Source organism: Dysidea avara, chromosome 12, assembly GCF_963678975.1.
Source record: "Dysidea avara chromosome 12, odDysAvar1.4, whole genome shotgun sequence".
NCBI classification, from domain to species: domain Eukaryota; kingdom Metazoa; phylum Porifera; class Demospongiae; order Dictyoceratida; family Dysideidae; genus Dysidea; species Dysidea avara.
Genome location: NC_089283.1, coordinates 6,790,051 through 6,802,409, shown reverse-complemented (window position 1 = coordinate 6,802,409; position 12,359 = coordinate 6,790,051). Strand labels below are relative to the sequence as shown.

The 12,359-nt window shown below is 35.4% G+C and overlaps 1 protein-coding gene across 1 annotated transcript; it reads left to right on the top strand.

Annotated features, from left to right (window-relative positions):
- Positions 1 to 9,119: 9,119 nt before the first annotated feature.
- On the top strand, positions 9,120 to 10,187 carry LOC136241657 (dermatopontin-like). The gene is made up of 3 exons (XM_066032901.1): positions 9,120 to 9,175; positions 9,230 to 9,706; positions 10,016 to 10,187. Exons 1-3 carry the CDS (start codon positions 9,162 to 9,164, stop codon positions 10,059 to 10,061), a joined length of 537 nt encoding a protein of 178 aa, XP_065888973.1. The 5' UTR covers positions 9,120 to 9,161; the 3' UTR covers positions 10,062 to 10,187.
- Positions 10,188 to 12,359: the final 2,172 nt, after the last annotated feature.

Sequence of the window (12,359 nt, the reverse complement as noted above, 5' to 3'; positions counted from 1 at the left end):
ATATCAGAAGCATTTAGGGTTTGATGATACCAAGGCTATTATGAGACTGGTTTCTGGATGATTGTTTTTTGGTGGGGAAATGTAAACTTTTATGATCCCCACTGTACTACAGTGTTGTACATATATTATTACTAGTATAATTAATTGAAGTAGGATAGATGAATGATGGTAGCTAGGTAGTTTATGTGGGAAAATCCCTACATTAGTATGTTACCACCATCTGTTCAATGTTAAGGTAGGGATTTCCCTAGGTAGCTACCATCATTCATATATCTTTTTTCACTACTTTTGTTGCTGGAACTCTACATTAGTTTATTTAATTTTTTGTGTCATAGCATAGCTATGATACAAGTGTGGCAGTGACTGCTTTATTAGAGTAACTTGATCTCTCTGCTGAGCTATATATATATATATGTAGTATATTATAGAAGGGCATAACTCAATGCTTTGTGTCTTACTTATTACTGATTGTAGCTAGGTCATTAAGGGCGGTAATTACACAGCTCTAATTAAGAGATGTGATGCTTGTTCTAATTACTTAAGGGTGTTGTGATTGTTTAATAAGTGCAGACACAGGTACATATTAGTTCTCTCTACTCCATGCTTAAGTATTTTAAATAGTTTTATTGCATCTAACTATTCCTTTTCTAAGTTAAGTGTCAATAAAATGAATGTCTTAGTATGCTTTTCTTGCATGAAGAAGCCAACTATATAGCTAATTATATTGAGGACAAAAAGGAATGGCAGAACCAGGAAAGGCACATGCCATTGTTATTGTGACATTAAATGGTGGCCGTGTGCTACTTTGCTTTGTTTGGCCTCTAGCCTTGTGATTGTGGTCAGGCGGGTGGGTGGGTGGGCGAGCGGGCGGGCGGGTAGGCAGGCTGGCAGGCAGGCAGGCTGGCAGGCAGGCAGGCAGGCAGGCAGGCAGGCAGGCAGGCAGGCAGGCAGGCAGTCCAAAGTTTTGACGACTTTTTTACTTTTAGAGGCAGCATTTGGGTGCACATTTGGGGGGAGGGAGCCTATCAGTACTGTTTACATTTTGATATAGGTGAATGCCTAGCATACTGGACAAAAATGGCTGCAGGAGTCAGATGTTGTAAAGGTTGCCTTAAAAGTAACAGACCAAGAGTATTTGAATGTGAAGGTCAAATTTGAATCTTCCATGTGTTCACTGCATTCATCTTCACCAAATGAAGTGTATCCATCTACACCGCACAGTAGATCTACCAGAAGTTATAATCAAATTGTTAAAATTGAACGTATCGAGAATAGTTCACTATATACTTAGTCCGGTAGATTTAAGGTTGGACCCGGAAAAAATTCGAAGAAAGTTGATTTTGGTATCATTAGAAAGCAAATTTTTCATAGAATAACATATCCAAAATCCTCTAAAATCCGCCCTGGGGAAAAAATTTTATGGCCAATTTAGTATTGAGGCATATATATGTGACTGGATTTAGGAAAGTGGATCTTCCACACATATCCAATTTACCAACTTTGACAACTCATAACTTCAGAGTGGAAAATGGTATTGACTTAAAATTTGATCAGTAGTGAGCACCAGCATCACGTATTAGTTGCAGAAAATTTCAGGTTGATATTCATCTTGTACACTAAGGTGTGGTTTCTTTATTAAATGCATTTAGTATAGACCTATTTTTGCAAATTTGGTCATTTGTGGCTAATAACAAAAATGCATATTATTCTTAAAATATTTTCTCATAAGAAATTCATTGCAATCAATATTAGCTGTATGAAATAAGGATAAGACTAGTTATAGAAATAAAAAAGGTGCCTATCATGTAAGTTCTGAACAAAAAATATATTTGTCACGATTATTGTAAACAGTTTCTTCAGGACTTCTGCAACTCTCTCCCTTGCAACTGCCACATGCTGCAACATACTTTAATCCATGATTACACTGAGAGCATAATATTGCTACCATGCAGTAGAAAGCTTGCATTTATATTGTACAAATTTAAGTTAAGACTTCTGGTGCTAGTCCCATGTCTGTTATCACCAGTTGCATACAGCCTCGATCCTTCTAGTTTCCAGCTCCATTATGGTAATGGATCAAGATTAGTCATTAAGTTCCTTCTAATGAATAACTTGTAGATGCACATACAAGTTGTGAAAGTGCGTTGTTCTTGCAATCATTTGCACATCATTTTCTTCTTGATTAGGCCAACTTTACCCCTTTCAAATGTCGCAGATGTTGTATCACAGCCACTCCATGCAAGCATGCGAAAAGAGGAGATGTAATTGTGACGTTACAATAGGACCTATGTGCCCAATAATGTCATCAATTTTCCAATACTCAAATGTTTCCCAACCTCTGAAAGAAATATATACTTGCTATGCTCTGGTGCACCATGCAGGAGGACAAGAACATCAGTGTCATCAGCTACAACACACTTTACTTCCTTCAATTGCATATTGAAGTTAACATTGAACGATCAGTGTGTCAGTATTCAAATTACTCTGATGTCCAACCTGGCCATCATCTCTCAGATATTGGACAATCAATTGATGTTTACTCTTTTCATTTGCAAGAAAACTTCCTGGCTTTTGTATGTTTCCATAGATTCACTTGACTGAATATCTGCACCTGCACATACGTACCATAACATACCTGGGGATGCTGCCAGCCCTACACACTGATTGCACACATGGATACTGATGGTCCAATGCTCACTTCAATTTTGCAATTGAAGGAAGTAGAGTGAATGTTGTAGCTGATGACAACAATGAAGTTCTTGTGCTACTGGTGCATGTTGGAAGCAGAACATGACAAGTACATATCTCTTTTCATTCAGAGGTTGTAAAGCATTTGAAGATCTGCAAAAAATGATGACATTATTGGGCACATATTTAGGTCCTCTTTTCACATGCCTGGGTGGCTGTGATACAATGTCCGCAACATTTGAATAGGTAAAGTCAGCAATCAAATGATGTACAAACAATTGAAAAGTTAATGATGGATTATATAATGTAACAATTGCACATGTTGAAAAAGTTGGAGTTTGATGGGAATCAGTCTGATTCATTGAGGAGTCTCAGGTATACAAAACAAAGTACTAGAAATGGTGGCATCAGAAAGTTATTACACATGCGAGCTGTGAAAGTGTGCTAACCCTTGCAGTTGGATGGAGCTTTCAGGATCAATGGTTTTAGCTGATACAAGAAGTTATTCATTGGAGGGAACTTAATATGGGGCTGGAAACTAGAAAGACTAAGGCTGCAACCGATGATGATAGACATGGGACCAGTCTCATAGATCATATAATTAATTTTGTACAATATATATTCCAGCTTTCTATTGCAAATCCATGTGGTAGCGATATTATGCTCTTGTTGCAAACATGGATTATTAGTGTGTTGCAAAATGTGGAAGAGAGAGTTGCAGAAGTGCTAAGGAAACTGTTTTTTGCGAAAAAATAATTTAAGGATAGCACATTTTGTTGGTCACAAATGACCAGATTTGCAAAAATGGGTCTGCAAATACATCCAATTGAGAAACTACAACTTAGTGTTCAAGTTGAATATCAATCTGAAATTTTCTCCACCTAATAAGTGATGCTGGTGCTCACTACTGATCAAATTTCAAGTCAATACCATTTTCCAAACTGAAGTTATGAGTTGTCAAAGTTGGTAAATTGGATATGCATGAAAGATCCACTTTCCTGAATCCAGTCATATATGCCTCAATACTAAATTGGCTATAAAAAATTTTCCCCGAGATGGATTTTAGAGGATTTTGGATATGTTATTCTATGAAAAATTTGCTTTCTAATGATACCAAATTCAGCTTTCTTCGAATTTTTTCCGGGTTCACCCCTTTTTTCAGTTATATCTACCGGACTAACTCAGTACATGGCAAAGAAGAGAACAATGGATCAACTAAATTCTTCTGGGATTGAAAATGAAGTGGAATTATTTCATGGTTGTACAAGAGATGTCACACACAAAATTAGTCATCAAGGATTTAACAGTTGCCACAATAAGTGATCCTTATCTCCGGAAACACATCTGATATGACCCTCCCTCTATATTACATGCTCCTTATTTTTATGCAGGCACAAAGTATGGAAGAGGAGTTTACTTTGCTTGGGATGCTAGTTATTCAGCATATGATGTTTTCTCTGCCAAAGATGTGAATGATTACAAGCACATGTTTTTAGCCAAAGTGCTAATAGGAGACTTCACAGTTGGAGATCCCAATTACATCCAGCCACCCCCAAAGAATCCTAATGGTTTAGATTTGTTTGACTCTGTTGTGGATAACATCACTAGACTATTAATATTTGTGATATTTGGAGATGCTCAGGCTTACCCAGAATACCTCATTACTTTTACTTAAATGCTACACAAATTGGTTATACATACGTAGTTATAGGTACATGACTGTAGTAGATGTATGTTTTGTAGTGATATCATTGTAATGCTAAATATTGTACTTGCACTGTTTCCAACAATACTTGACTTATCATTATAACATCAACTTTATATCATATAATTTATGAGGTAGCTATACATTCTATAATTAATTTAAAATTTTAATCAATAAGAATTCTTGCTATCTACAGTACCTCATCATGCTATATGGTAGTCAGTGTAGGTGTACATATGTGACCGAATGTTGGAAAATCACCCTTATGTTTACACCTGAACAATTAGTTTTTGAATTAGCATGATGCTGTAAATAGCACAAAACGCTTTTCAAAAATTTTTAATTGTAATTCAAGATATCTATGGTTTATTAAATTTGTTATGCTGTGTTTCAAAACCAAATATTTAATGCATCGAATATACCCATAAGGGTGATTTTCCAAAATTCGGTCACATATGTGGTGATGAAATATCAGATGGAGGTGATGACTATGCAACCCAATGTATGTTGACCCCAGGACTGACTCAGTAAATTAGTGTCTTGGGATTAGTACGTAAAGGAGATTCCAACCAGTGAGAAGAGACTGAAGAATGATATAGCAGAACTGGTCCATCAACAAGAAGTGAGTCTCTCTGTGTATGCATGTGTAATACATACTATGCTAGTGTATGTTTACATTTGGTGTGATCTGGTTGCTGCAGTAGCTAGCCCCACCCACCTCTTAATGTGGGGTTCAGTTCTGTAACCTCGACTTGTCTTGTTCATAAACCAACTCCACATCACCTGCATGCAGGGCAACATCAAAGAAGAAGTGGTGCTGATCAAATTTCAGAGAGAGTTAAGGACCCACATAAAACTCACTACCACTACTAACAGTCACAATTCATTGTGGGCTAAAATGGGGACTAGTTGTGGCCTAAAAGCTAGCTGTAAATGACTTGGCTAGTTTAATGGTGATTGGGCTAGTTGTAATACTTAGAGAAAAATAGCCAGCTGCACCACAGAAAAGTATTAACTCAAAGTTGTATATAGTTACGTGTTGTATATCTTACCTCTTACAATTTACTGCGGGATTTGACTAAAAGTACTTCAAGATCAAATCTTCAGATAGCTATTTTCAGTTGTTGTTTTTTTATTTTGTGATCTACTCCTTGATTAAAAATTGCCAACTGCATAGTTTTAGTTTTCTTTCTTACAGTCCACAATAAAATAAAATAAAGGCTTGCATGTAGTTCTTACTTTTTTGTTTCTTCAGCCTATTTTCTTAAATTAATTCCAGATCTCATTATTTCTTTAAAGTTGCTTCCAGATTCAATATTGACACACTTATGTTTCAAAATTTTGCCTTGGGGAGTATGCATGCCCATGTAGACCCCACTAGTTAGTCTGAATTCCCTACACGGTTTCCTCCTTACTGGCACTTTTTCACAAAAGCCCTCTCTTTACTTTGACTGTTTGAACAATATAGCACAACAGGAACTTACTTTAAACACTATGTGTACCTTCTCTTATTTCCCCAGTCTCCTAGTTTTAAAGTTTCATGCTGCATTTATCTAATGAATCTCCCTATGTTTTAGCAAGGAGTTTGCACTCCCAAACCTCTTGAAGCTCAACTTCATAAGCTTAAATGATACTGCAGCATTTAAACAGCCAGTGTTCCCAGGTCATAAGGAGTTATAGTTGTGGCCAAAAACTAGTTGTATATGTAAGTGACTTTGGACTCCGGTTGTGATGGGGCCACCTGATAAGTCTATATGCATGTGACTAAAAGTGTAGTAGCCAGTCCTGCTTTTCAGCTAAAACTGTTTACAACTGAACTCATCCATCTTGTACCCACAATCTTTCAGTGCAATAGAGTATTTGGTTAAAAATAGCTTCCAGATTCAATCTTGTGATAGCTATATTCCAAAAATTTCCAGAGGGAGCATCACCCCAGACCCTCCTAGCTGTCTACATTTGTGTACTCGACACACTGGTGAGTCAATACTTGTTCTCTCAAGCCCTCTTTACTGTTTGGACATTATAGTTTGAAGCCAGCACACTAGCTATACCTTAAGCCAAGCAATACACTAAAGTAAATTAGTGATCCTGTATATCGATGAATTAGTTTGTGAACTGATGTAATCAATTAGCAAAAACCATGCAAACTCTAAAATTGCTAAAGTTAATGTACCGCTAAATTAAGGTATTTCAAATACAAAATTAATGGCAAGTATTGATCATGTGTAGCTGATATTCATATCTTTCCCCTTCCTGTTCTTTAAGATGTAAAGAATAAATTTTCAGTTACTGGCTGTACCCTTTATATGACAGTTAGTATTACAATTGTTCGGGAGTAATGGTGTCATTTCATCATTATTACACTTAGATGTCTCATAATGCTTTACAAGCATTGTGAGTCTCTTAAACAAAGTGGCATAATTTTTCAGTCAACAATATTACCAAATTTAATACTGAATAGGCTAAATTTTGAATGGGCTATGCATGGACCCCTTTGTCTAAGACTTGATAAGACGTGCATATAGCTAGTTATGAGGTTTTACAATACACTTCCTGTCTCTGCATATATATAGTTCAGCTGAATCCAGGTAGCTGAAAAGCTTGATTTGTACTGTGTACCCTGACTAGTAGTTTATATATAGTAGCATATGTAGGAATTAAGGATTCTGTGTGTTACATACACCTTGAAGTGAAAGAGGAAAGGATATATTTTATAAACAACAGGAAATATGTTTGATACTTTTCCTTAATGTAATTTAAGAACTAAGAAGCCAGTAATTTATGATAATTAGGATTCATGTGCCAATAGGCACAATAGGCACTAATGATGACTACCAACTACTGACTGATGGTCATAAATACACATTGATAGGTATTCCAAATTACCATAAACATTCCTCCTTTCTCTTTGGTGAATTATGAGTTGTTAATGTACATAAGTAACTATATGTAACCAGTAGCATAATATCAAGCATACAGTAGATTACTTGTTTAATAATAATTGTTATCAGCCAATCAGCTGGTTATACCTTGGCTTGAGCCTATTATGCCACAATACGTTTGAGAATAATTGGTTAAAAACTTTAGAGGTCATCCATTATTTTCAGCATTTTGACAAGAATACAGAGTGTATACATTAGGGATGGGAGTAAACCCAAGATGTGTATGCTTTTAAAATGTTAAAAATAATTCATAGGTACATAACTGTGGCTATAGACCATTTTGTGTAATAGTTTGCAAAGCCAAACTGCATTCAGCCTACTGAATAACTAGATAAGCTTTCATGATCTGTCTCTGCATTTTCCTCCAGTGTAAACACCTCAACAATAATATGTGTGTATTAATGTGCAACAAAAAAATAGTTTCATAATATTATGCATGAAGCAAGTTTAGCATCAGTCTTTTTATAGCATGCTGTTGGGTAGGGGGAGGGAGTTAGTAATAAAGTACTCTCTTTATACTTGTGAAAATGCTGAAATTATGGATGATCCTTTAGAAAGAATAATGCTGGAGTTACAGGATGTTCACAAGCATAATGATATAAAAGAATTAGCTATCAAGGCCAGGGGTAAAATCTAAAGATTAATTTTAAACAATTCACATTTAGCGTGCTATAATAACAATACTGGTATGTCAATTATTTTGCATTTACTGAGATAGTGCAAAGGTACCTATAGATATAGTTAGTTTTTAAAAAAAGACTGGAATATGATGTACATAACCATGAAGAGCTATCAGTTTACTGCATGCTTGATGGTTATTGTATAACTCACTTGTTTACTATAGCTCGTGTCATTAAGGAGATAAACATAGGTTTATAGCTATAATATCCCCAAACAGGTACATATGACTTTACAGTAGTTACTTATGCACATCAACAACATCTATTGATAACCTCGTAATTTACCAAAGGGAAAGGAGGAATGATTATGGTAATTTGGAATACCTATCAATGTGTATTTATGACTATCAGTCAGTAGTTAGTAGTCATCATTAGTGCCTATAAGCACATGGATCCTAAATTACTGGCTTCCTAGTTCTTAAATTATATTAAGGAAGAATATCAGACATATTTTCTTTTTCTTAAGAAAGAACTGGCCTATCCTTTCCACTTCATTTTCAAGATGTACACAGAATTCCTACATACATATTCCTACTATTTAAATTGCAATAGTTAAGGCACATATAAATAATTCTTTTCAGCTATATACCTGGATTCAGTTGTGGTATACAGAAACAGGAAGTGTGTTGTGAAACCTCATAACTAGCTATATTGCTAGCTAATACTTTCAGTATTAACATATAATACTATACGTAAACAAAGTAGTCTTATACTTTCCCATTTAAGAACACCAACGCTGTAAGAGATGAAAGGGTCCCATGTGCATAGCCCCATTACTGGCTCCCTATAAAAATTGCAGTTTGTGCAGTTAGTAATAAGCCATTCAATATAAAATTAGTTTCTGAATATGTTATAGTGTCATATTATTAGGACTGTTATAACAAAGTACTTCTCCATACCTTTAATCCTTCAGTGTACCAAAATGGACACAACAAAAGTTATAGAAACTAGTCTATAACACAATACAAACACTTTTCCTTCATTGCAATGGCTACATTTATTTACCGTGAATAACCATAGAAATGCAAGCATGATCAAACCAACTAGTGTACTCTCTGCATATAAAAAGATCATACTGTGACATACCTCATTCAACTTACAAACTGTTACTATATTGAAGAGTTGTAAGAATCAGCTTGAGTCAACATGCAACATTACTGGTAAGAGTCTACTGTATCATAAGAAATTGATACTTTTTATGTAATGTATTGCAGGTGTTACAGTACATTTGTAGCTAGTACCATTGCTATTTTAGTAATGACATATATTTCTGAAGTAACTTCTTCAACACCATGCAGTGAATTTGGTCAAAGACACGATTTTGTGTGCGCTTCTGGCAAACCAATAATCCATGTGTCTGGCCGTCATGTGCACGACAATAATGGTATAGAGGACAGGGTATACTGTTATGGCTGTCGAACTACGTCAAGAAGTACTTCTGACTGCTATGATACTGGTTATGTCAATGAATTTGATGACACACTAAGCACACAGTGTCATCCTGATTATTACATTTCTGGAGTTTGGAGTGAACGTGATAATGGTAAAGATCGACGCTTTGCCTTCAGATGCTGCAGGGTCAGTGGTCTGTGTACAAGAAATTGCAACCTTGATGGACCAGTTAACAACTCTGATGGAGATATGAACTACAACTTGAAGGCTGGTCAAGTAATTTCTGGTGCCATTCAATGGTAATATAATAATAATAATAGTAAAATTGAATGGTAATTGTTGGCACACATGATAATTACAGTCCTTTTGATATATGTATTTAATGTAAACAAGCATCCCAGCTTATAGTAAAATTAGATTTACTCCTTCTCATATTATCACTTACACTGATCACATGAATGCTAGCATCAAACTTAAGCATTTCTTTACCTGTGCAGTTTAATTTTATATCCTTTGGTCTGTTTATGGTAATGCAAAAATACACACATTTCTTTGTACAATTATTTTTACAGGACTAGTGTTATTTGTTTATTTTATTGGATATGTAGGGCCGAGAAGTGGTGGTTTCAACGATGTGACTGTGTTGTATGCTGATTGTGGACTGCTATTGTATATTTAATCACATAATAGCCATGTTTGTTGTATACCTAAGCCTGAATGTTACTACAAACAATACATACTTTATTGCTTATCATTGTAAATAAAGATCATGTTACTTCATTGGCACCTATATAGATAAAAGCATTGTTACACATACGCTATTCTATTATCGCATACCTTGTTCTCATGGTCCTCCCCCCACCTGGGAAATTGCTCAGTGGTATGGTATGCAGGGTAAAAACACACAGGTGGATTATTAACTTTTTAATAGGCTATTCACAAAGAGTTGTACTGGATAGAATTCGATCCTCTTCAAAAGCAGTGGCTTCTGGAGTCCACCAGGGTACAGTCCTTGGGCAATTGATGTTAATTTCATATCTAAATAATTTCCCCAACTGTGTAAAACACAGCACTGTAAAGTTATTTGCAGATGATTGCATCATTTACAGCAATATTTTAAGAAGCAAGGCCACCTATTTGCTCCAGATATGTATGCAATTGCTAAATGGGCAGATACACGGTTGATGAAATTCAATGTATCTAAAATGTTGTTTCGTACAATTTACAGAGGTTAGAATATAATATGTCATATTACATATTATCTCAAACACATAATATCACTTTTATCCACTGATAATTTATGTAATTAATTCTATTACTTTAGTGTACCCCAGGTGTCAGTATTGGGCCCCTTGTTTATGTAAACAGCATTCCTTTACTTAATAATACCACATTAGCTACTTTTATTTGGGGATGATGTAATATTTGAATATTTGCTCCATTAAAGATTCATATAAATCTGCTCTTCGGCATGACATCGACACCTTATTTGATTGGTCCTACCCACCCTCAACCATCCGGCTATGGAATTTACTACCTCCTGATGTCGTACACAGACCACTGCATTATGTAACTTGCATTAAAATTCCATTTAGGTAGCCATTTAATAAGAACGGAAACTTGTATGATCACAACATAAGTTATGAATCATGTACGTAGGTTTGTAAAGTAGGCAAAGTTGAGTGCCCACATGCATGCCCTGTTTTCACAGCCCCAATCACATATTATGGATTTCCATGACTATACAATAGTCACCATATAGAAATTAAGTTGTACAAGTTTAGCGAAGTTTAACTTGGGTATTTGTAGCTATAGGGTGATGGTTGTTCACTAGTTGCTAGGGGTACAAATATGCATGCTATGCATTAGACCCATGGGAAGGTGTCAACAAACAACAAATAATGCAATAACTGAGTAGGGCATAAAGTGTTTACGGTAGTAATCGTAGAATGTAGTATGTCATGCATGGTTTCACACCAAAAACTAATTACAATTTTACTAACAAATTACATACCAGACTCTCTGTACAGTATATACATAGTGTAATCTACTATCAACTTCAATTACTTTAGGTTTTAAAGTTGGTGTTTGTATTTTGTACATATATTGTAAAGTGTAATAGTGTTCTGACCAGTGTTTATTCTAGGGCTGTTAGGGGGGGAACTTTCTCCCCCTAAAATCTCAGACTCACTCCCTAAAATTGTGAGTGACTACTAAACTATACTTAGGTTTAGCAATGACACACTAAACTTATCAAAAATGCTCTGAGATTCGATCTGAGAGTGGTCAATATGTACAGGTGTAAAATTTTAAAAAATTACAAATGCAAACCTTAAAGTGCTCTCAGTATAATGATGGCTATTTGATATCTGAGAGCCCAAGTATAGAAAAAAAAGCATGCTTAACTCTCAACATTGTCCTTAAATTCCATCTCAAAAAGTGTATATAATTTTGTAAAATCTCTACTTTCAAAATGGATTAAAGTCTTGTTTTGCCATAACCATGAGAATGTCCTAGTATTTAATTTCAAACACCCTAAGCTTTAAATTATTTCTTGGAAGACATCTATGTCATTATGGCATCACTACCATGCACTCATGCATCAAGCTCTACCACTGGCTTCACAAAAATCAACACTCATGAGCCTTAAATGCCTAACCAGATTGGCAACTATTTCAACTGCTTTATATAGTTGTGAACTTGACAACTATATAACAGACTTTCACCTGGTCACCCCCTGAGTTCCTGATTCCTCCCAAAGGAGAAATCCTAGAATAAACACTGGTTCTGATAGGACTAGTCCAATCAACAGCATTTACCAGTAGTAAACTATACCTTTAAGCATGATCAACAGCATAATGTATTATGTGCTTTATTAGTCTCACCATTTATGGACTAGAACAATCTTTTGCTGCACAAGTTACGTGAAGAAGTATCAATTTTACCAAGTGC